Source organism: Micropterus salmoides, unplaced genomic scaffold, assembly GCF_014851395.1.
Source record: "Micropterus salmoides isolate LMB-PRFRI ecotype aquatic unplaced genomic scaffold, ASM1485139v1 Ms_hic_scaffold_12, whole genome shotgun sequence".
In the NCBI taxonomy this organism is placed as follows: Eukaryota; Metazoa; Chordata; class Actinopteri; order Centrarchiformes; family Centrarchidae; genus Micropterus; species Micropterus salmoides.
Genome location: NW_024040263.1, coordinates 30,272,095 through 30,298,267, shown reverse-complemented (window position 1 = coordinate 30,298,267; position 26,173 = coordinate 30,272,095). Strand labels below are relative to the sequence as shown.

Sequence of the window (26,173 nt, the reverse complement as noted above, 5' to 3'; positions counted from 1 at the left end):
AATACTTATGTATCTTTTCATAAGTAAAATGTTGAGTACTGTGCAAGTATTTTTACATTGTGGTATTGATACTTTTACTTAAGTAAAGGATGTGAATACTTCCTCCACCACTGACACAGAGGCTCTACTCCAAGCTGCAAGGTGGTGGAGAGGAAGCTCCAAAAACATCATCAAACGTTTAGCTTCCTCAGTGTAAAGTTTAATTGGCACAACTATTTGTATCTAAGGTATGTTTATTTCTTGGACACCAACTGCAAAAACAGTGTACTATAAATGATTGTGTAGTGCACGTACAGTTTGCAGTTAGTATCATGCTATGGGCCACACAGTGTGTTCTTTCATGTCATGATGAAGCCAAAGACGTTTTCCACAAGTTTCTAACCTCACCTAACCTAATCACCATGCACACAGAAACGATAAATCAAAAGCTAAATAAACAGGAGAATCACATGACTATGATATGTGATACAGAATCCATGATTTCACATATTCATTGTGCAACACGCTACAGAGACAAGCTGACCAGTGATTTCAAAATAAAAAAAGGAACTATCTGTTTCTTAAGTACCTTCCTATCTAGGAATTATGTATAATTAAGATAGATAGAGGTCATGCTTTGACCTTTTTCTGGCTGCCTGAGCTTGGTCATGCCCTCTAGTGGAGAAGATGTTGCAGAATTAATTTCCCTTTCAATTACTGCCTCCGCCTAATGTCCTCTTGTGTCCTCTTTGTCTTGCTTTTGTAGTTCATCTACGATGAGAAGGTGTGCTGGTGCGTAATGATATTTTCTGTAGCGGCCTCTCTATATATATTTATATGTTTTTTTAAATACTGAATCACTGTATAAATCTTACTGACCTTGTGTTTGTGTGCAGGTGGGAGTCTCTTGTCCTGATCCTCATGTATGCAGTCTACATCCTCATCATGAAGTGAGTGTCATCACCAGAAACTGCTAATGCCTTCAGTTAATTGATAAGTTGCATTTAGTTAGTTGCGGCCCCTTCTCATTCATCTGTCATTGCCAGGTTTAACGGCAGAGCACATCGCTACTTTGACCGTCGAAAGAAGAGCTCTATGAGTCTGGCCAATGGGCTGACAGGAAGCACTGATCTGGAGGATAATGTCACGTGTGACGCTACTGCAGTCCTGCTCAAGAAAGGTAACATAATCTGCTCTATTTAACACGGGCTTTGCCCTCTAACAGGACTCTGAAGGTTTTAGCTGCTCATCTCTGCGCACTGAAATTTACATAAACATAAAGTCAGTTGGGGCACCACTCCTCATCTATTTTTGTTCAGCTCCGGGATAAGACAGTCAAGGATGACTTTATTATTGACAAAGTTCTGTCACTTTTTTGTCTTGGGATGATTGCCAGTATAGATCTTCAATGCTAAAGCTGCACCTTGCTGTCCGTTTCTGGGCTGCGTATATGGTGAGATGATGGCCACAAATGAATCCCTGATCCCCTTGTTGGCAACTGAGAACTTCCCCTACTTGATGAAGCCCACTGCTAACACACTGAGCACTGCGCTTCCACCTCCTGGCCCTCTGTACAGAAACTCTAAGAGGGAAGCGCACAAACCAGCTGCAGACCAAGCCTGTGTCTTGTTATCTTGACAAACTCTAGGAGTATATACATGGGCCAGAATTCACTTGAGTGAAACGAACAACGGTCCCTCAACAACACCAGAGCATTCATCTGTATAGTAGTGTGGTGGCTGCCCACCTTGCATCCAGTTCTGCTAACTGGTCTTTCCAGAAGACCATGGACAAGAAGACTGTAGTAACACGGTAGTCTTGTCCTGGTGGCCCAGTTGATGGTGGCAGGATACAACTGGTGCCACCAGAAGGAAAGGACAAATCTCCTGGGTGCTCAACTGTCAAGGGAGGGACTGTTTTTGCCACCAAGATTACTCTAGTGTTTGCATCTTCTGTCCTCTCTGCCCTCAGAGGTAAGGTATAGTGTGGAACACAACAACAGCGAACAGAAGTGAGCAGCACAAGATGCTGGCTCAGGCCTTCACACATCCTTCCAACCTCCAACTTGCTTCAGCACAGCCTGCTCCGTCAGCTTGTTCTGCTGAGGAGGTGATGAAGAGAACCAGGGTGGCAGGAGACAGTTGGTTCAGCAGATGGTTACCATGCTGCATGTGCTTGAATGTGCAGCGTCCCACAGAAGCCAGCAGGGACCTGGACTACTGGACAAAAATACCTCTGGCACAGATAACCACTTACATTTCTGTGTTCTCTCTGACAGGACATGGGGATCATACCCCGCCCTAACATGGGTGGTAGGTGGTGGACACCCCTTGGAAATGGAAATGATCACATGAACCTATGGATGGCATAGTTAATGTTGGTGCTGCAAGAGGTCCAGCCACTGATGAGCAGAAAATGCATTGGTAACAATGAGGGGACCTGTTGTGTCAGCAGATAGGGTGGAATTCGCACTGTACCATTGCTGCAGCCTGCTGAAAGCCTACAGGCACTGTACATCTTTCATATTTAAGACCTGGAAAAATGCTGAGATAACATCCAAAAGTGGAACCCTGAGGATAAATCGACATACCGTCCTGACATGGCAAGCCAGAGATGTTTGAGAAGGTGGCAATGAGGCACAATGACTGTTCTTTGTTTGCTTACATGAGATTGTCCTGTGCTAGAGGTGGCCTTTGCTTGAAGGTCTTGCTTGAAGACAACGATCAGTGAGACATTACTCTGCAACACAGCGGAAATCTTCTCTAGCATCCTTGAGTCCATTCAAGCAACGTCTCAATTCATAGTCAAACAAGACAGTTTTGGCCTCAGCTGAGAGCTCCACCCCAACTCTATGTTTATATCAGAAATAACCACAGACCGCAACCCACATTTGCTTTCAGTGTCTACTTCGTATCTACAGCAAGGACACGTCCACGTCCCACACTGGCTTGCTGAATGAGCTACCGAACAAAAAGTGAAATGCAAAGCACTGTGGACCTTAGCTTGCACTCAACTCTAATTCAAACAAGTACTTTCGGGCCACCCACTCAGAGGTTTGGAGAGTAAACTGTCCAAAGACCCCATTTCTTTCAATTTCTTTCAATAATAATTGACTGTTAACAATAAATTAAAAAATCGCCTTCACATGATTCTTGACTGCAAAAACATGATGACTAAATGAAATTTTAGTGGGACTAAACAGCATTGCAGTCAGATGAACATTAGTATGTTATTTCCCTCTAGCTAACTTCCACTGTAAGCCGTCGGTGCTGATGGTTGATGAGCTGCTGTCTGCATACCCCCACCAGCTGTCTTTCTCTGAGGCCGGTATGAGGATCATGATCACCAGTCATTTCTCCCCCAGAACCCGCCTCACCATGGCCTCTCGCATGCTGATCAATGAGGTACATATGCACTAAACTAAACTGTACATGAACTCACATGTGTGAACACTACGTTTGACTCTATGTTCAGTTATGTAGTTCTACATGCTACACGTTATTTCAAATTTGAAAAAGTTGAAAGGAGAAATATTTTTGTCAACTTAAATGTATTTAAATACTCAAATCCCTGCCAAACCAGAGTCTTAGCATAAAGACAAACCAAATAACACTGTCTGTGTTCAACAGAAGAAGGAGTGGAATGAATGTTGATTTTCTTTCACTTTCCCTCAGACACCTGTCTGCTGCAGACTACAGTCTGGATGTAAATCTAAACTTCTGCTTCAGACAAATAAAAGGGACTTTTCCTGATTTCCATAATATAAATATAAAATGAAAACAAACTTGAGTAATTAACTGGGTACCATTCATGCTACACGACAGTAATGCAAAATGTCCAAATGTGTTCATGGAATGAATATAGTCAGAGCTTCATGTTGTTTATGGTAATGTGCTCTAATCACTTCCAGAGGCAAAGACTGATCAACACCACTGAGACTAGAGTCAACCGCATCACCAACGGCGACTCTGACTCAGCCGCCAGGCCTCAGGGGAGGCGGGGCTTAGAGAATGGGCTGAGCGGATCTGAACAGGGTCTGAACGGGAGATGCAGACTTCAGCGGCTGGAGTCTGGCAACGAGACAGAGAATGAAAATGAGGATAATGAAAACAATGAGAACGACGAGGAGGGAGAGGGAGAAGATGACGATAATGGCCCCCTGGTGCCTTTCAAAGTTCCAGGTACAGCGCAGATAAAATAAAATGATCGCTGTCGATAATTGCTTGTTATCGGTGCTGTCACTGAAGCCATCATCACATTTTTGGTTTTCCTCCTCCCTCCAGCTGGGGGGTGTAACAAGCTGAAGTGGCTGACCATGTGGCCGCTGTCCTTGCTGTTGTTCTTCACCGTGCCTAACTGTGCCAAGCGCCGCTGGGAGAGATGGTTCATGGTCTCCTTCTTCACTGCCACCATCTGGATCGCTGGCCTCTCCTACATCATGGTCTGGATGGTCAGTGAAGTCTCACTCACTGACATGCTGAAAACACATCCTGATCTTCAAAGAATGTAAAAATTGTCTCCATATTATCCTTTAGGGCTTTTACTTTTTAGTTTAAGTGACTTGTTATTGCAAAACAAAGAAGCTATTAAACAGTTACATCATAAATGTGTGTTTGGCCGCATTCAGAGGACAATAATCCTTTGTCTGTTTCAGGGCTTTATCTCCTCATCAAATTCAACTAGTTGCTAATATACAGTGGGACCAATATATCAGGTTTGACAAACAGAACAGACGTGAACATTATCTCTCCACAGTGTGCCACAGTTTTCACCAGCATACAGCAGCTTCTGCTGTCACTTAAATCTGAAACATAACAGAAAGCAGAACTACTGTAAAGTGAAATATTAGCCCTGTTTAACTAAACAAACTGGATTTTGCATTATTTTTGGCAATTGCTAATTCCAATTGTAATTTGAGATGTGGAGAAGATGAGAAATGGAAATGATTGTTCCATTAACATATAAACATTTAAATAGGGCTAAACCATTTAAAATGCTTAATGCACTTTTAGTTATTAATGGCAAAACAAATTGTACTAATTCAATGCTGTATTGTATTTTACTGTTATAGTAAGACTGGAGAGAGAGTTTTCCCAAAGTGAAAACATAATGTTCAGCCCCCCCCCCCTTTCCCAACCTAATCATGTTTGTGCAATCCCTTAATGAGACTGTTGCAGAGCAAGAAACGCTCTCTCTGCATAACAGAGCAGCAAAATGAATCCCAGAGACAGCTGATCTATACTCAATTCATCTGGTATCCCCTTTGTCACAGAGGAGGAAAACCCTGAGGATTGTTACATTCTGTGCTAATCTGTATTTTTTTTGAGTGTGCATAAAACTCTGTTACTGCTACTTCTGTAATTTTATTCCAGATGGGAGCTTGTTTCAGTTGTGGTCTTTATTTGATTTACTGTACTGCTGAACTATGTAGTAATATTAATAATAATAATATAGCTTTACAACAATCAATACAAAAGATAAATATGTCACTATACAAATAAAGAAAACATTAAATATGCATCACACAGTAAAAGTGTGTTTTGAAGAAGTGAGATAAAAGCGGGAACAGACCGGTATCCTCTGGTAGATTGGGCCCCTACACTCAATATAACAGTATACTAAATAAAAAACATTTTGGTTTCAGGTGACTGTGATCGGCTTCACTCTCGGCATTCCTGATGTTATCATGGGCATCACCTTCCTAGCAGCAGGCACCAGCGTCCCAGACTGCATGGCCAGTGTTATTGTTGCACGGCAAGGTACACACACACACACACACACACACACACACACACACACAAATACACTCCAAATACACCATAAGACAGAAAGCTTAAATCAATATTTCTGTTGAATGAAATGAAAGACTGAAATAAAGCACACATGCTGTGAAGAGAAGGAGTGGTGTTACACAGCAGAATATAGCTTGTCACAATTGACTTGTCTCCTGACTGTAAACAGACCTTGACAGTGTTGCTCTCCTTGCCTCAGGTCTGGGAGACATGGCCATCTCCAACTCCATAGGCAGTAATGTGTTTGACATACTGGTGGGCCTGGGCCTGCCGTGGGCACTGCAAACACTCTGCATCGACTACGGCTCCTATGTGAGTGCTTCTCAGCTCCGGCAGAGGAGATTCTGCTGGACCAGAATAGAACAGAGCGGTGTTCATGAAGGACGGGATATTCAGATATGCTGTAATATTCAGCGCAGGGCAGGCTTTGTTATACACAAAGTATTTGTTGGGGCACTGCATAGTTTATCACCTTACACTGAGAATATAATAAGTGTTAATTGGCCTGCTGATTACTTCTCATACAATAAAAAAACATTTGGACTAGGTGTAATAAAAGTCTCGGAGCATAAATACATAATGTTAGCCTGTGTGTATCAGGACAGAGCATTAACTTTTAAATACCTACATTACCTGACAGTATATCTCTGTTTGTCTCCTTAGATCCATCTCAACAGCAGAGGTCTTATATTCTCTGTTGGACTCTTACTTGCCTCAGTATTCGTCACAGTAAGTACCAGACTTTTAAAACTTACTGATCTGGGCAGTCCTGGCCATAAAGCACATTAAGCTTTTATAGTTTTGAATCCAACCACACTGTAGGCATGGATTTACATGGGGATGATATGGTTACGTCCCTGCCAACTTCCAGGAAAGCTAAAATCCCCCTACCAACATTTGGACTTTTAGTCACAAGGTTGAAACAGTTTGTCATTTTTGTTCAATGAAATCTGCACTGTGCTACACAAGCACAAAGTCAGCACACTGAACGGCAAGATCACTACACATGAGTTGCTCACCATCACCTGTGATGTGAAACTGTGTTGTGGATTTGAACATACAGTATGTAGCTATTTAGCTAGCGGATCTAGCCGAGGATGTAGTTCATCCAATGTGTGTGGAATGGATGATTATTTGAATGTTGAATGTACAGCACTGATATTTGGCGTCTGGGATCTGACCTTGTCACTGCTCACAAGGAAACACCAAGCTCAGCAAAGCAGGAAGTAGGGGTTGATGAAAATAACTGGACCCGATTCCTACGAATCTCCTCCAAGCCATATCTCCTACTGTGGTCTCGACAATCACTCATGTGATAAATACTTCTCTGGCTTCAGGAACCTTCCCGACCACTTTCAAAAGGGCTCGGGTTGCACCCTTGCTCAAAAAGCCCTCACTTGACCCAACTCAAGTTGAGAACTATCGACCAGTGTCTTTTCTACCATTTTTATCCAAAACTATTGAACGGGCAGTATTCAAACAGGTCTCAGAATTCCTCTCACGGAATGACCTCCTAGATCCATATCAGTCTGGTTTTAAGAGTGCCCACTCTACTGCAACGGCTCTTCTGTCTGTAACAGAAGCCCTAAGGTCAGCTAAAGCTGCAGCCCAGTCCTCGGTTCTTATCCTGCTTGACCTATCAGCTGCCTTTGACACAGTCAATCACATGATCCTGCTATCCGCCCTCTCATCAATGGACATCTCGAGTAAAGCACTCCTGTGGTTCGAATCCTACCTCTCTGGGCGTCCCTACAATGTTTTGTGGCAAGGACAATTATCTTCCACCCACTGCCTCTCCACAGGGGTGCCCCAAGGCTCAGTGCTAGGACCCCTTCTCTTCTCAATCTACACCACCTCACTGGGGCCGATCATTCGCTCGCACGGCTTCTCTTACCACTGCTACGCAGACGACACGCAACTCTACCTATCCTTCCCGCCAGGCGATCCCACTGTCTCGGCGGGGATCACAGACCATCTCTCGGACATATCTGCATGGATGAAGGCTTGCCACCTTCAACTAAACCTCTCTAAGACTGAACTCTTGGTCATTCCAGCCAAGCAATCTATCCACCATAACATCAAACTACAAATTGACTCCTCAACCATCACTCCAACCAAGGTGGTGAGAAACAGAAGCTGTCCTTTTCAGACCATGTTGCTGCTATCTTTCGCTCATGCCGCTTTGCTCTATACAACATAAGGAAAATCAGGCCTTACCTCAGTACGCCACCCAGCTTCTGGTACACGCCATGGTTACCTCTCGCCTCGACTATTGCAATGCCCTCCTAGCAGCTCTCCCAGCTTGTGCGGTGAAACCCTTACAAATGGTTCAGAACGCAGCAGCGCGTCTGGTTTTTGATCAGCCTAAAAGGACTCATGTCACTCCATTACTCAGTGACCTCCACTTGCTCCCTGTGGCCTCCAGAATCAAAATCAAGTCACTAATGCTTGCATACAGAGTGACTACTGGGTCTGCACCATCTACCTGAACTCCATAATATGAGTTTACGTTCCTTCTCGCCCACTATGCTCCTCCAATGAACGCCGCCTGGCTCTGCCATCCCTTCACACAAAGCAATCCCAGTCCCATCTGTGACACCACGATGGTGGAACGAGCTACCACACGCCATCAGAGCAGGGCCGTCCCTCTCTAACTTCAAGAAGCTCTTGAAAACTCATCTCTTCTGAGAACACTTCCTCTTATAACGCCTCTAACTTCTAACATGCACTTCCTGTGCTCTTCTTCTATCCCCTACAATGATCTTGTATTGATTGCACTTTTTTGTTTTGATTGCACTTTTTGTTAACTCTTACTTCCTTCCCAAGGTATTTACCCCATTGATGTGATATGTACTATGTGCTCTTACTAGTATTTATTGTTGCTCTTACACTAGTAAGAGCAGCTTACTACAGTATTATTACTTATTACAGTATTGTCAGTTGTCGATCTGTATTTGATGCTCTGTTGATGCTTGTATATTGTTCTTCAAATGTAAGTCGCTTTGGATAAAAGCGTCTGCCAAATGAGTAAATGTAAATGTAAATAACTCCCCCTCCCTCTAGGGGAAGGTAGTCTGGGAGTCTACAGGTGGAGGTTGGGGCTTGAGAAATGCTTTGTGAACAGCAGCAGCAGCAGCAAGTGACAGCAGAGCTTTCAGTACTGTGGCAGCAGGCAGTTTTTGAGGGCTAACAGACATGTTGAGTGCATTTCTTTCCTCATAAAACATTTGCAAAGATGATTTTTAAAGTATTATAAATCCAGCATTGTCCTATGTACTTTCATGTTTACCAGCTTGCAGGCTTCTTCTTCCCTGACTTTGTTGATAAGTTGCTGGGTTTCTGTTGCTCAGTGGAACAGTGATAAATCATTGACGTCGCCCAGGTGCGCTGCTAGAGGTTAAAAAACAGTACACTGCCGTTATGAAAAGGTGTGTTGGTTATATGCTGCAGTGAGAAGAGAATGTCGCGTGTTAGTGGCAGTGCACTCGCGTTGACTGCCTAAGCTCGCACACAGTCTTTGCTTCATTTGTGTCTTTTGAACAAATGAACAGACTTGATTCTGCTGCCATTATTTCATGCATTTTGGGGTAAAAAAGGACTATTTTGCTATTAGAGTCAAATTTATCCCTGATAGCGGTTCAGAGCAAATAAATGTACACAATTACCCATCCCATATCCACTGATGTGCCTGCCCCCTTTTGTGACCCTACCAACTTTTTTCTTGCATGCTCGAAATAAAGATTTCAATAGAAAAAATACAACAACTTTCAAACCAAACCTGCACCCTCGGGTTCAACCATGACCTTTGTGGCTTGGTATCACCAGTCATTTGAATTTCAATTTAATTAGTCAAACAATGTTGCCAAAGTAAAAAGTCACATATAAACAGTCTCTTCCCCTGGGCTAGACTCAGTCCACTTCAACAGGAGTTGTTTAAATACAATTCTACTAATCTCTCAGTACTCAGTGGCACGACACCCTCCCCGGTTTGTTTTGTACTGTAGTTAATATTTCATAAAATCTCTCTCCTTCCTGCAGGTTCTTGGTGTCCATTTGAACAAATGGACTCTGGATTGGCGACTGGGCTTGGCCTGCCTCATCTTGTACGCCATCTTTTTATGCTTCTCCATCCTGATTGAGTTCAACGTCTTCATCTTCGTCAACCTTCCCATGTGCCGAGACATCCACTGACCTCCCTCCTTTTCTTCTTCTTCTTCCTCTGGCTTATGGAGGAAACCTCATCTGGCTTCCGGGTTCTCGGCGCCTTGGAACCAAGTCCTACCTTTTATTTTTTAAATAGAAAAATAGAGCTCTATATGATTTATCTTTGGTGCAATACACAAAAGAGAGAAGACACCGGAAGTTTGGTTTATTTGGGACCAGACAGGAGGCGTGAGAAGAAAGTCCCAGCAGCAGAGATTGCTGCCAATCGTCTAATGAACTGAAAGGTTGGCTGGAGTTAATATAACTGTATAAACACCGACAGTTAGGCTACTGTTGGTGAAGAAGCTGCTACTGTAACTGACTGACTGGTCAAAAGAGAGAAGTCCTGCGCTAACAGCGATTTTTAGCTGGATTGTTTGTTACTCTTTGTACAAGTTTGAATATAAGCACATGATTAAGGTATTTTTAAGTAAAAACCGGCTTTCTCTGTATATATTTGAGCATTATATATATATTATAAGTACTAATATTAGCTGATATATGGGATTCTCTTATGCACAACTGGATCAGTCTTGCAAAGCTGAATGATCTGATGACAGTGGCAATACTGTTATTTTTTAATGATTTGTTCTGCCAGTCATACACTCAAAATACTTCTACACGTCTCCCATGCTCAGTAACAGCCAACACAGCATGCTGTACGAGCCACAAGTCAACGCTTTGCACTGAGAGAATCTAAATATTTAACACTATTCGCATAGTCTATTCATGTTTGTTTTTCTGTCTCTCTACAGGCATTTCTGTGTAGGCGGGGTGGGGGGGGGCTTTCTTTTCTTTAATAAAACCCTCATAGGAAAGGGATCTCCCTGGAACTAACATCCAGCACTGTCACTTTATTGATTAGAGATATTATTCTATCATTTCAAAGCCTCTGCAGGTACTCTAAACATGTAACTACTGAATTTAAAGTTCCCTCTAGACGGTAGACCTCTTACAATATTACAGAATTAGGTTTTAGTATCTGAGTTGAGTTTAACATTGTTACTTCTTAAAGCCAAAAGTATTTTTAGAATAGGTGTAAGGTCGTAGATTTGGACTTCAGTCAGCTTGAGTGCACAGTGTGTGTGTGTGTGTGTGTGTGTGTGTGTGTGTGTGTGTGTGTGTGTGTCACACTCTCGAGGGGAACCAAGGACACCACTGTTACTGGGAAGACATAATCATGATTTATTTATGAATTAATTTATTCAAAGATCATGTCTAAGCACCAGTTTCAGCCCTTTGGATCATGTACAGTGTATTAAATGGAACGTTCTCCGCTCTTTGACCACGGAGCTGTACAATGTACTATACCTAATATGTAATCTCAGTACTGGAAACTGACTTGATGTTGTTTATATTTAAGAATAGAACTTTATAATTTATAAGTTTTGTATAGTTTGGAAAGATATTGCAACATTTGTATATTGGTACAAACACAGTGGTTTCCGACGACGATGATGCGCGGCAGGGTTGAGTTGCCTTGGAGATGTTGTCATTTGGTGAGATGGACTGAAATGCAGTCTTTATCACTGGTCCTAACATGGGTGGAAGCTGTCGCTAATCCCATTGCATGTTGAAATAGTGATGAATCATGGTTGTAAAAGATTCACTTTCAGATAATAAAAAAAGGAACTGCACACCGATGGCACACCACCTTTTGAACTTTCACGACATATTGTTTCTTAAACACATTGCTTGAACTCTTGTGCCATCCCTTGTTGGTTGTGGCCATTCTCCTGCTTGTATTTGAGCCAAAGAAACACCTTTGTCAACAGTATTGTCACTCTGTTCCAGCATGTGTTGTGGAAGATGTGTATTTTTTTGGACTTTTATTTTTACCTTGAAGGATTCTTATTCAGTTATCAGGTTCTTAGAGTTGCTGATATATTAAAAGCGTCCTCTGTAGGTGTTGTTGCCTCTCCTGCAGCCACAAGAGAGCGCTGTAGCGCTGTGTTACATCTTCACAGATGGCTGCTTCATTCAGTAGTAAGTGGTTATATTTTCAGGTAGGCTACATAGAAACAAATACTGGTCTGTTTGCATGCCTCTTTCATAATTCAGATTATTTTGTGTGTAATTTTAATGCATTTCCAAGATCAAAAAGGCACTGTCTTGATTATGCTGTACATATCAGAGGGATATGCTATTATAATGATGTTGGAATAACTTCTGATGAGATATATACAGTATTTAGAATGTAGGCCTACAACAGTTAGTTTTCAGCTAATTAATGTTGTTTTATGCTCATGTCTTTTGAATTTGTTTGTAAATCCTCGTTTTTGTTGATGAGGACCTCTGGGCAGAGCTCAGAGTCAGAGAGAGTTGAAGATGTTGGCTTTTGTTCCCAGTGGTCTTCTTGCAATAAACTGATTTACATACATGAAACGTGTTCCCATGTCTTTGGAAGCTGTTCACTTCAACTTCAACTGTGTATTTTGGCAGTGTGTTATCATAACAATAAAGTGAGACACACTCAGTATACTCAGCAAGTTTGCCTGAAAAATCCTTTATTATTCATTCACAGTATATGGTACCAATTATAATTTTAAGCTGATTTAACCTCTGACATTCCAACAGTAATAGCATACGTGTGTTAAAAATGGATAGTTCATCAAGTTTGATGGTTTTACTATATCGTTCAATAAAGAATCAGTCTCACTTTCTATTAGGCATCGTTTATAAAGGGTTTAATGTATCACAGATCAGTTGGGTCAGAATTCCCGATGAGCTAAAAAGACAAAACAAATGCCATGCTGGAGATTAGCAACCCTACGCTTGTTAAAGCTACACCAATCAATGTCTTTACATTTACAATGGGTCATTTGACTATGTGTAATATGAAGGGGGTCCCTCTTCATGGTGGACCCATAGATCATTTTCAGTAACGCACAATTGCCGTAGGTTTTCGGCACCACAACTACTTGGTTAGGTTTTTGGTTAAGATCATGGTTTGGCTTGAAATAAGTACATGTTCGTGTGCAGTGAGTGCACGGGCATGCCAGCAGGTTGGTAGGTAATCAGGTAGGCAGGCTCAGTAAGCCAGCCTATGATTTCACACAGTCACAGACACCAGATTTGTTTTCATTTTGTGTCAGTATATATGATTTATTGATTGCTGTCAGGATGTAAAGAGAATTTCATCAAATGCTTCTGAAATGAATTGCCTTCCCTAGCTTTATGGTGATAAATTTAATATACTGTTACTGTGTAATATTTCTATAGTAAGCTCATCATCACAATATCTACACAATAATAGAGGAGAAAATACAATGAAATGCTTGAGCTCTGGCTTCCCCTGCCTTAATTAAACAGAATGTGCAGTACAATACAATAACATTAAATATTTACAAAAGTGTGAAGTGCACAATATACAACACAAGTGTGCAATATGCAATACAATACATAATAAAAATACATGTATTTTTGCAATACACATGTCTGCTAGTAAGTACATAGCTGTTATGTTTGCAACACAGACAGAAAATGCATGGTTTATTCTCAAACACAAGGAGTGAAATGTTATAATTCACCCCACAGTCTGGTTTAGTTGTAACAAAGCCTGGGGCGAAATGTCCATCCATCCATCGTCATCCTGCGTACAGGGTCGCGGGGGGCTGGAGCCAATCCCAGCTGACATCGGGCAAAAGGTGGGGTACACCCTGGACAGGTCGCCAATCCATCGCAGGGCCACACATAGACAATAACCACTCACGCTCAGGGACAATTTAGTGTCACCATGTCTTTGGATGGTGGGAGGAAGCCAGAGCACCCGGAGAGAACCCAAGCAGACATGAGGAGAACATGCAAACTCCACACAGAAAGGCCGGGGCAACCAGGGTTTGAACCCGTGACCTTCTTGCTGTGAGGCGACAGTGCTAACCACTGCAACACCGTGTGGGGCGAAATGTAACATTAAGTAATAAGGAGTATGAGAAAAACATGATATTGAAAGTGTTTTAACACCTGAATTTTTTACATAATTGTTGTGTGTGTGTTTGCGGGGGGTGGGTAGGTGGGGTGGTGGGGTGGGGGGGGAATCCAAGTATCTTAGTTACTGTCAGTCATAGTAGTGACATATTAGCGGACATAATCAAATTTAACCAAATGGGCAAATGTGCACCAACTGCATATTAGAATATTAGTGTGTGTGTCTGTGCTTGTTTTTCTTGCACCGACACAGTGGAGACAGACATATGGCACTACTGGAGTGCAGGCATCATGGGGAGAAGAGAAGCCTACAGGTCTTACACCAACATTTGATAAATAATAATAACCAAACAATTAAACATTGCTGTACGTGTGTCAGAGACATACTGAAATTCAAATAAAACATATACATACAACTAAACATTTTCTTGGGGTAGTTGTTATGAGTTGTTATGCATTGTTATGACTAAACTATACTCTTGTAGCCATTAACTAGCTTACCTTACAGCTGACAGCTAAAACAGCACTAACAACTTGCATAAAAGATATCTACATAGGCACCTGAGGGGCGTCTCGGCCTGCCGTTAGTTGTCAACTTGACCAGCAGCAGCGATAATATAGCAAGCTTATTTTAATAATATAGCAAGCTTATTTTAATAATATAGCAAGCTTATTTGAATAATGTGTGAGGGTGCGTGCACGCCAAATATAACGTTCAGTAGCTTGTCAACCGAGAATGTAAAGGTATGTATATAGACATTAAACATGATTTAAGTTGGATGAGTTTAACTTCAAAGCAGAAAATACTATAACAAAATAAGTAGAGTTTCAAAAAAAATACTTTCTTAATTCAAAATAATTTGTTTCCTTCTATAATTGGCAATGTGGAATAAGGACAAAACTGAGCATGTGCAGAGTGAATCAAGTGATTCATAACTTCTTCCTGAAATTGGACGTGTTACAACAGACCGGTGTTGAGCGCCGTGTGGGCCCCCTTCCTCTCTTGGTCCCTTTCTCATAAGCATCTTTTGAAAAATGTTGATAAATAATTGAGCAATTGAACAGCTGTACACATTAAACTATGGTGGTGATCAGGGTATTCACCAATGAACCGTTCTTACCACATTTAAACAAGTAATAATAATCTGGGATTTGTGCTTACGTCTGCACAGTTTGAAATCTCACCACATTTCAACTCTCTTTTCTTAACACACTGTATCCAATTACTTTACTGTGGTTACAGGAGGTTTGCTTTGAGTATCATGTTTAAAATAACACATATTATGTTCTTCATGTTTATTGAAGCATTCATCATTCCCAAGACAACGCTGACTAAATACCATCTTAGTTGTCATAGCCTTGAGAAAATGCTTACTATACTGCATAATGAAAGACAACTGAACAAGATTTCTCTAACAGTCATGCTTTGTTTGCAGAAACAAGAAGACAAACAGCTTTCAAATAAATGATAGCCTTTACATTGCCATTTGTATTATTTCAGTACATTTAATCTATCTTTGTGCCCAAGCCCACAGCGTAAATTAGTGGTTCAGAGGCATGTAGGCCTAAAAGCAAAATTATTAAAACTTTAAAACGCTATTAGCTTGATATTAGCTTAAACCATTCTTATCTGCTGGATGGGACTGTGCTCACTTTTCTTTGAAAGAAATAAGTTGGCAGCTGTTTTCTTTCTCTTTCCTTTTTGGTACCTTAAATTCCCTTTCTTTGGGACAGACTTGACTGTCACGTGTGATTGCTCCAGCAGCAGCAGTCACTCTGCTATCTTAAGGTGCATTCACACCGAAAGCGAATCCAGCGTTTTGGGGCGGCTTGATTAAACACAAAGTCAATGCAAAGATGCGAATTCGCTTCAGGCCGCGCGAATGAGGCGTTTGACGCGCAATTCGCTTGTTCGCGCAAGTTAAACGTTTCAACTTGGGCGAAAGATTCGCTTGACACGATGCTGCGAAAGTCTATCAGTGGTGACACTGTCCAAACAATACCGGTGGCTTCGGAGCGTTGTTTGGAGAGGACCAGGCGAGCGGTGTAATGACAATCCGCTGGCCGACAGGGAGCTGCTATAGAACGTGGAAGTGGACGGGGAGCAGCGCTGCAGCTTTCGGATAAATAAACACCCATAGTCGGTCTGGATTATGATCTGACAACTACGCTGTTTACCCGTGGGAGGAGCTCAGAGTTAACTGCTTTTATTAAATTTACTTTAGTTTTTGGAATTACAACTTATCTTCACTCGCGCTTGTCGGCAGCTAGCTTCCGTGCACATCCGGTTCCACTGTTGTTGTAAGCGTCGGATGGCACCAGAGTTCTGTAGGACTACTACTTCATATTTATATAAAAAACGGACAAAGCTGGACATTACTTGGAGAAAAGAAAGCGAAGAAGTTGAACTAACTGGTGAGTTTAGAAAATGTGTGTCTGTAACTTTATTTCAGCTGTCGTTGTACTTGAACAGGTTAGCATAGCATAGCCCTGATCGATCCGAACTCCATTCAGAAAACACGCATTTTAAAAGTTGTTGTCCTTCTGACAGACCTGACAAATCATGAATTCATATGTCTAACGAAACGGCATCATATTGTAGTTATTTCAGCATCATTTTGATCCGTTTATTGCAATTAAATCACAGCCAAGTGTTTACTTTGGGGTCATATAGCTATAGTATCCGCGGGCTGTGTTTATTTCGTTGTGTGTGAACACTCAAAATGTCCAGCGATCAAACTTGCGCGAGTAAAGCGAGGCGAATATTAAATTCGCTTTCGGTGTGCAGCTTTAGAGCATTTAAAGATGAATCCTACAGTGGCAGGCGGCCAAAACCATTTTGCATATTTGCATTTTATTTTTATTTTTTGGGGGGGGTGAAGGGGGGTACAAAGTTCAGTCGCTCAACTGATTTATTCAACCAATTTGAATTTAGTCATAATACTACTTGCTTAGAAATAAAACATTGCAATCAAAAACAAACTTTTTATTCAAGCTTTTTCAAGGGGCCTCCCCCCAGCCCTCCCCTATTTTTCGACGCCTTTGCCTGTGTTACAACCGTCCCCGGTCTCCCCTACCTGAAGTTTGTGGGGTCCACCCACAGTCTATGTGTCCACCGAGCATCGCATGTTTTCCAAGTGACTCTATGATAAGCAGAATTACTTGCTTTTGCACAGTGCCTTACACTGAAATGCTATGTGTGTTGAGCCAATGAGGCAGAGGCGTCATATTACTGCAGCCCTCCCCCTCGCCCTGGCTCTCTCACACCTCAGTGGTTTTATCCAAACCCGGTGTTTCCGTCTCTGTCCGACATTAAACCATGTAACCGACCCAGTTCGGGGACATTGAGGCTCCTCGGTGTCGCCCGAAATCCAAACAATACGGCAACAAACGACACAGCGGCCGTGAGTTCCCCATGGAGCCTAACCGGAGAGAAGTGCCGAGTCCGCGGTGTTGAAGGAAACCACTTTCAAGGTGAGGATCTTAGGGGTGTTTGTCTGCAGCAGTAAACAGACTCCAGACTGTTAGTTCAGGCTCTAACCAGAATTTCTGGCAGGAAATGTCGAAGTCTTGAGACATAACTAGGCGACTGACTCCAACTTTGCTGAAGGTTTTCCTGCTGGACCGTGTGCAGGCTCTCCTGTTGTCTGCCTGTGGTGCAGACCTGCTAGAAGAAATGTCCCTGTTCATTCTGTAATTTAAGGATTTGGACGTGACGTGAAATAGATTTGACAATCCACAGTGGTGGTGGAAAGCATTGGACCGTGTAGCAAGAAGTTGTAACTTAGTCTATTGCAAATCCCCATTTAATGGATCAAACCACGATGTTTTAATGCAGTTACAGGAGAATGTACACATGCATAGAGATGAGTGACTCCTCTGTGACATGACTGTGGCTGATCTGGTTTGGCTTTATCATATCATCTTAGCAGCATTTTGTATTAGTAGCATTAGTAGAAGTAAATATATGTGCATGGACTTGCATCACAAACATTTTTGACAAGGACTTTTGTCCTTGGGAATACAACTGTCATATGGATAAACAATCCTCAGGCCTTGTACTGTAGTTTCATAATTTTAGAGACTGTATAAACCATTATTTTGGGTACTAAAGACTGTAAGACCTTCCCCCCATACCCCCAAGAAAACTGAATTCATACAGTCCCTTTCATTATTTATAAGTAAAAGAGGTTAAGCATACATAATTGCAAGAAGGTGTACCCTAACTTAAACCACAATTTTAATTAGAAGGGAAATTGTAAGCTGCAAATCTCTCCACAAAAACCCAAACAATACTGAACCGTACTGTAACTCGATTTTGGAGTAAAAAGCTTCTAAATAAACTGTTACTACTGTCACTGAATGGATGAAGTGGAGCACTTCACATTTTGGCTGGATTCCAAAATAATCAAATAGGATAATACTAAAAGATGAATGTGTGCTCTCCCAAAAAGTCAAACTAACTTCTCTACAACAAAAAGAAAAAGAAACACAGACCTTCCCCAATGCTGCGCCTAATAACTTTCATACAGTCCCTTAATCGTTTATTTCCCCAGTTGTAATCCACTATCAGTGCCTGTATGGAAGTGCGTAGTGCTTCACCCCCCTTACCTTTCAGAAACACGTAGGACCTGTCTGAACCTGACTAAACACATGTCATTCTTTTCTCCAAACTTGTTTAATATCTTTCTCAGTTCCTGATGCTTATCGCTGTAAAAAAGGGAGCAATTTCCTTATTTAAGCTTCTTTGGAATCTGTTAAAGGGATTAGCTTCACTGTAAAACCCAGATTTGTTGGCACAAAGATCCCTAGTTACATACTGCTATGAGGACATGAATCAGCAGAAAGGTATTTTAATGAAAAATAACTTTTAGCTCGTCAGTACTTAATTAGGGTTGTGAAGCTGATATTGTTTTTTGTCCACAGTCACACTAAAATAATTCCGGTTGCCGTCTGCTGTCTTTCAGGTGCTTTTGTTTTTATCATCGTAGAGAGGTGTTTTCTGCTTTACCTGGATGTGATTGCTGTGAGTTTAGATTTGAAAGTAAACCACTGTCCCAACCACTTCTCTCTGCAAGTTCAAGGCAGAACTGAGAACTCCACGGGTTCATAAAAAGTGATGTCATTTTCGCTGGACAAGGAAGCGGCCACTCAAGTTACAGATGTGAGCATAAACTGTCCCTGCGGGGGACGTTAACACTGAATGCTTTCACAGGAACAACACCGATGTCTGCTGTAATCCGGCAGCGGGGCATGAAATCAAACACACTGAATATTAGCTTCATACATGTGTTCAGATTATGTTGGTGAGCTATGTATCTGCCAAAAAACCTATTAATATAAATAGTATAAGTGTGGCGAAATAGTTTCTTGCATTCCTGCCACATTTCAGAATTAAAGTGAGGCTTAGTTGCAGACAAGGCCGGATTAACCTGTTAGGGGGCCCTGGGGCAAAAATGAGCTGGACAGGATCTCTATAGATACTGAACAAAACATCTGAACTAAGAAGCATCTTTATTTCAGTGATTTCTTATCGAATTCCAGCTGCGCGTATCGTGTCTGTGGATTCAGGTATGTCTGAATTATGTATGACTCTGAGCACAAAGCATTTTTCTCTGAGCCCCAGGCAATTGCCTTTGATGTCTACAACGTGTACCACCACTGCAGAGATTTGTCATTTAGCTACCTTAATAGGAGTCCCGACTTGGGGAAAAAGGTTAAAAATCATCTTTATTGTACAGGATAGTTTTTCATCCAGATGGTTAGAAGAGTCTGCTGCAAGTCCCCTCAGAACAACGCTGTTGTTTACAACATTCTGAGTTTATTATATATCCCCCTGTAATTATTTTTTATAGAAAAATGGATGCTTAGCTCTCTGTCTTGAACGTACTAATAATACATGACAGGCACAAACTGCAGCTAGGAGCCTTGAAGCCCCTATCATCTTAGTTTAAACTGTGCTTTTTTTTTTTTTTTTATTCACAAGGAAATGTACAATAAATAAAAATACCACAATCTAATTGCCACACTGTGAGTTGAGCCTTTGGGGGCCCCATGAGGGTCTGGGGCCACAGGACACTTTTCCTGTGTAGTAATCCAGTCAGTCTTGCTTACAGACAGGCAGGGGCCAAAGTAATTTAAATCAAAATCCCTTATGTTTACCCTCTGCTTGTCTTCCATATCTCCTCCATGACTCCGTAATAACAAGTTCTGGTATAATCACGGTAATTAGACAATTTTCTGTCCGTTCTGATGCTCCCACCCTGTCTGCTCCATCTTCTGCCTCCTTCTCGTCCTTTTAAATTGAGAAGTAGAATTTCTGCAGACGAAGTTCCCACCTCCTCGCATCGGGCTCGACCCTTGGCTTGATCCAGTGTTCCTGGTACTAATTTAAAGAGGAGTGGCCCAGAGAAAACAGCCAGGCTTTTCTCGGCTGACCTCTGATGTGGAAAGTTGTTTTCTGGGCGGTGCTGGTGCCTGAGACGGTCTCTCACCACGATTCAGTCCATTGGCACTCTTATTACTGTATATGTGAAGTTGCATTTGTTTGATGGTGACTTTGAGTGTTTACGTATTGCTGGTGCAAGACTTCTAAAGCAGTGGTTAGAGGTTAGGCTGCTGGTCACGCTGGTGTTTGACTGACAGAAGTTGCATAAACATTTTGTGGAAAAAATGAAAGTAATTCAAACGAACTTCCATCTTTAAGTAAAAAAAGCTGTGAGCCAGTGAGTTCAGCTGAACTTACAGAGAACCCCTGACCCAAATACTGCTCTGTGGCCGCGTACACACACACACATTTGCAGAGCTGTTGACACTCTTTCATTACTCAAATCGAAACTTCTTTTTTTATTTAAGTAAATGGTTAAAGTCAGTGTAGGTTTCATATTAAATGAGTTGTATTTCCACCCTGCTAACACTGTGGACACACACCATTATCTGGTTTGTCTCAGGGCAATAACATACTTCTTATCTGCAGCAACCCCCCCCCCCCCCCCCCCCCCTTACAGCAGCATGGCGCCCTGCTAGCCTCTATTTCTTCACTGGATCTCACAACTGACTAATGAGGCAGCACTTCATTTGGTCTTGACAGTTTAAACAAATACAAGTTAAGTCTGTTGGATATGTTTTTATGCTTTTAGAAGGTGGGAGGTGGACGTCTTTGTTCTGGTTCAAAGGACAGCGACATTTTATATGTTCACAACTTGGTGGATCCCTGGAAAAATCAAAGCTTTCTCGATTGGAATCATTACTAACCCAAGAAAACGATCGTAAACACATCTCATTGAGCTTTGATTTATTGCTGGCACATAGCAAAACTAAGACGTCTTTGGTCAGAGAGAAATGAGAGAACGATCTTGGAACGCAGTTTGATGATGATCAGTGGTCCCTTCTGCTCAAGGGTGCACAAAACGATTAGATTAGTGCAAGATACAAAATCTTGAAACTATCCACAGAATATTTTCTTCTCCTGTTATACATCTCCAGATTGCACCAAATCGATGTAGGAAATTTCTTACATGTGACTTGGGCATGCCTAAAAAATTAGGCCCATGATGGGAGGCAAGAGAAAATACACTTAGGGCTTGATTTACTAAAGGTTTGCGTGAGTAAAAACGTGTGCAAGCTTGAGATCACCAGCAAATTAGCACGTAAGCTGATCTACTGACGGTGCGCACGCAGAATGACGTCTTTCAAAAGTGCACCTGTTGTTCATTTACTACTTTTGCCTTAATGAATATGCAATTTGGGGCGTAGCATGCAAATACATTTATTCACTGCACGCAATGTGATCTACCAAGCCTAAACGCAATTTCACGTGAGTGCAACAGCCTCTGTATTTAATGTTAAATAGAAAGGAAGGTGCAAACCGTTGCGCAGAGATGGCTGCTGTTATTGTTGCCAGAAGGAGACACAGTTGTAATGAAAGAAAATGTAGAGAAATTAACATTAGATAATATTATTCTATATCCAATATATTGAAATACAATTATTTTATTTATTCGATGAACTATATGAATAGAATTTTTTTGTATTTTCCTTTAGCTTTGGCAGGACTGTTGCATTAACATTCATGCCATTAAAGCAAATTTCGTTTCGACCCGACTTCTGTTCTCCGTGAGATGGAAGAATCTAGACAGTTGCGTGGCGCTGCGGAGAGCCCCCAGCTGCAGTAGTGCACGGATCACGGGTAAAATTATTCATCCAGCCAGAGGGAACGATCACCAGCTGTTCACAGCGCGCCGGTCGTAATAGCGACACAACCCATTGTAGGTACCGGAGAGGGAATGGGGCGTTGGGGCCGACAAGGACAGGAGCCTGCGAAGCGACCGGGCACGGTACGGTCGGTCAGTGATTGTTCCCTCTGGCTGGATGAAGCACGATCTGCTGGCATTTCCTCTCATCTAGGTTATTCCAGCCTACTGTATCTGTTTCTGCTGGACTTTTCCAAAGCTGTTTTTCCAGGTGTGCTGGCCCAAGTACTTAGTGCAGTCTCAGGCAGGATGGGCAGGTACAGACAATTTCCACATGCTGGGGAGGCACTGAATGAAACAAACCAAGGTTTTTACGCAGTGGCTGCTTTCCCTCCCGACTCTCCATGGCGCAAACCATTAAAACACGCAAAACCCTAAATACTCACACCCCCATTGTGGTGACAGCTGCCAAAAAATGTATTTTGTCAAAATAGAGTGCTGTGGATCTTCCTAGCCACTCACAATGGGTGAAGGAACTCAACAAGTGCCATTAGAGAAGATCAAATATAATGTAAGAGGTAAGATGCAGAGCAACATGGCAAGCCTGGATTCACTTTTTAGAAACATTGTCCAGTGAATCTGCACTCTTCCACTTTTGTTTTAGTAATTTCTTTTTTTCTTCTATAAAACTTAAAAAGGTCAATAAAAACAACGTTGTTTCTCAATCTAAGAGTTTTTTTAAGAACAGTGGAATCTTATGAGGCATTCACACCAAATTTAATCCACGCGACGCTGGACCACTGCTGAGTGTTCACGTACAACACGATAACGTGAATAAACCAGGAATAAACACAACTCACCATTACTACAGCTGTATTAACCCAAAGTAAACATTTTGCTGTGATTAAATAGCAATAAAGGGTCAAACTGATGCTGAAATAACTACAGTATGATGCAGTTAAACATATGATTTCATGCTTTGTCAGGTCTGTCAGCAGGACAACAACTTCTAAAATGTTTGTTTTCTGAATGGAGTTCGGATCGATCAGGGCTACGCTACACTAACTTGGTCACAGTAAAGTACAACGATAGCTGGAATAAAGCTACATACACATGTTTTCTGAACTCACCAGGTAGTTCAACCTCCTCGCTTTCTTTTCTCCCATCAATGTCCAGCTTTGTCCGTTTTTTTAAATATAATTATGAAGTAGTGCCGAACGACGCTAACGACACTGGAACCACAGTGTCCCTGATGGGGTCGACGATCTAGTTAGATTGACTGTTCATATTAAAACATTGATCCAGGTCATAGTTATCATCTGAAGAATACCACAGTTGAGCTACTTTTTGTTGGTTCAAAGGTAGGGCTGAACAATTTAGAAAAAACATCTATTTGCCTGACTGACAAGGCAAGTTTATTTGTATAGCACATTTCAACAACAAGGTAATTCAAAGTGCTTTACATAAAACATAAAAGCAACAGGGAAATATAAAAAAAGAAAAAAAAAAGTTTAAAAGCAACATAGGGAAATTGAAAAAATACACATTAAAATATAATAAAAGTTACAGTGCAGTGTACAATCAGGGTTTAAAGAGTTAAATGGAAAATAAAAACAGGCTGAGGGGTTGAGCAAATAACTGAGTTACAATTATTTTGAAAAGAGAATAAACAGAGAAGTGCACTTCATCTACTCTCTCTGACATTGCGATATGATTTGCAGTATTGGAGGGTGATATTATTTTTACATAATTGTTCTAATTTTCATTGAAAAGCATATTAAAATGCATTATGGTGTCATTTCATGCAGGGATCTGTACCAAACAAAGAGTTTTAAACATCTTCAAACTTACCATGCGGACAGAGATCAATCTTCTCATCTAACGCTCGGCAAGAAAGCAAATAAGCATATTTCCAAAAATGTTTGAGTTTAGAATGCCTAATTAATTATGACTTGAGCGTTAATAAAACATTTTTACCAAACTTAGATGAGTGAGCCACAAATCACCAATAGTAGATAATCATTTCCAAGTCAAATAAAAACATTTGTTAACGTTCAAATGATACTGAAGAAGAGCCACATACACACCACGAGTCTGTATTCACGACCATCAAACACTGAAGCTATTCGTCAGCACTGATGCAGCACAGCACAGCCTCACAGCCAGCGTGACACCCACTGGGAGAAAATTAGGGTCCCACGCCACCATTAGAGCGGGCTTTAAAACAAATACCAAAGAGCTTAATGATGTCCCACTGTCTCTCTTTTTTATTATTATAATGCAAAACACAATGAAGTCTGTGTGTGTTTGGATGTCAGGGGGAGGGGAGGGGTGTCATCTTTTTCTGTCCTGTTTCTCTTTATGAACTGGAGAATTTGTTTACGTGTTAATAATATGTTTAAATACCTGTATTTAGTTTATGACATATTAACGTATGTAATGCGTGTGTGTGTTGTTTTCGTTATGAACAGTGTGTCTCTGTGCTGCCGGGGGCTTGTGTGTGGTTCTAGAGGGAGGGGCCCGTGTTTACTTGCAGCTGATACTCTTACACACATGCACATAGACTACAGCTACACATAGACTACACACAAAGAGACACACACCGTGGTCTGTGTGCTCTGTCTGAGGAAAAAATGTTTATATTAGTTGGGGGTTTGATGGGAGTTGAGTGTTTTGGTTTGGGGGGGGGGGAGGTTCAAGGCATTCCTACACTTGGTTTTGCCAAGTAGAGCTGGAAATATGAGCTGCCCTGGTGGGAAGTCATCTTGTTTCCTACAAAACCCAGCATGCTCTCTGATTCGCAGAGGTTTATGGATGTGGAAACATTATTTACCTTGCTAGTCAGAGTTTTCATTGGCACCGTCATTAGTATCAGATCAACAGCAGAAGAACGCAAAGGATGATCACTAGCTGATTTCCAGGAAATGTCTTCACTGGGAGCTATTTCGTAAATCTCATCTTTTAACTTTCCCCCGACTCACTTTTGTCCGTTTGTGGAAATGAAACCATCGTGCCAGACAATCAACGCTACTTTGGGACACTCAGGAAACGGTACAGTCTCACCAGGTCACCAGATTTGTACTGGAGCAAAGTCAGCATGTATTTGACTTCACTGACTTTATAGGGTCAACTAAGAATTATTTAAATTTTCAGTTCAGCCATCTTCTCTTTCAGTTGAGTGAGTCTGTTAAATGTCAGAAAATAGTGAAAATGTCCCTCACAAATGTTTTCAAATAGCTTGTTTTGTCTAACTGTGCAAAACCCTAACATATTGAGATAACGGTGACATGAAACTAAGAAAAGCAGAAAATCCCCACATTTGAGATGCTGGAAACTAGGGCTGAAACGATTTATTGATGTTGACTCAGCTAACTGATTAATTGAGTTATCTTTGTTTTTCTACAGTTCATAAGCTTTAAACACAACAGTGACTTATTACTGGGGCTGTGCAAATGAACACATTTTATTTTCAAATATGATTTTGGGTGCCTTCGATTACAAAAACAACATAAAATGATTATTGTGCCGCATTCTGTTTTGCAATCCCGTTTTGTCTTGTGTTCTAAATCCTGTTCTTTACAGCGGTGGCTTTCGACCCTCCCTAAAAGCCCAAACTTCCTCTCAGCCACGCTGTAATGTTTATTTCAGCTTGAGCCGAGATGACCGGGGGTTATCTGCTATAACTTGCTAGTCTCCAGTATTAGCTTAAGCCTATGGCATTTTATACTTGGATGGGTCACAGTGTCTCACATTAAAGGCAGGCGTCTTATCCATTGCACCATCGCAGATACAGAGCAGCATTAGCATTCATAAGGAGTTGTGTTTCTGTCCAATATTTACTCTTCTTTTGGTTCTGTGTTTGGTCTCCAGCGACTCTTGAGAGAAATATCTGGTGGTTTGGATGCTAAATGTTGGACTTTACTTCGCTAGCTAGCGTTAACGTTGTCCACTGCTGATGTAAAGGTTGACGAAAAGGTCCTCACAGGCTGAGTGAGCTAAAAGCTATGGCTAAACATGCACTTCCTGTGCTCTTCTTCTATCCCTAATTATCCTAATTATCTTGCATTGATTGCACTTTTT

General features: G+C 41.5%; 2 protein-coding genes across 4 annotated transcripts in view; both read left to right on the top strand.

Moving 5' to 3' along the window:
• Positions 1–12,359, top strand: part of slc24a3 (solute carrier family 24 member 3) — a 59,071-nt gene extending 46,712 nt beyond the window's left edge. Inside the window, exons 8-17 of the mRNA XM_038714541.1 lie at positions 746–771; positions 876–929; positions 1,026–1,159; positions 3,223–3,383; positions 3,890–4,160; positions 4,263–4,429; positions 5,624–5,738; positions 5,971–6,083; positions 6,435–6,500; positions 9,810–12,359. Coding sequence (XP_038570469.1) covers positions 746–771; positions 876–929; positions 1,026–1,159; positions 3,223–3,383; positions 3,890–4,160; positions 4,263–4,429; positions 5,624–5,738; positions 5,971–6,083; positions 6,435–6,500; positions 9,810–9,962 — 1,260 coding nt within the window. The 3' untranslated portion in view covers positions 9,963–12,359. The remainder of the gene's footprint in view (positions 1–745; positions 772–875; positions 930–1,025; positions 1,160–3,222; positions 3,384–3,889; positions 4,161–4,262; positions 4,430–5,623; positions 5,739–5,970; positions 6,084–6,434; positions 6,501–9,809) is intronic.
• Positions 12,360–17,056: 4,697 nt separating this feature from the next.
• Positions 17,057–26,173, top strand: part of LOC119899788 (ras and Rab interactor 2-like) — a 39,975-nt gene continuing 30,858 nt past the window's right edge. The window contains exon 1 of one of the 3 annotated variants that reach the window (XM_038714540.1): positions 17,057–17,375. The gene's annotated coding sequence lies outside the window, so the exon portion shown is untranslated. The remainder of the gene's footprint in view (positions 17,376–26,173) is intronic. The other 2 variants (XM_038714537.1, XM_038714538.1) reach the window with 2 other exon arrangements.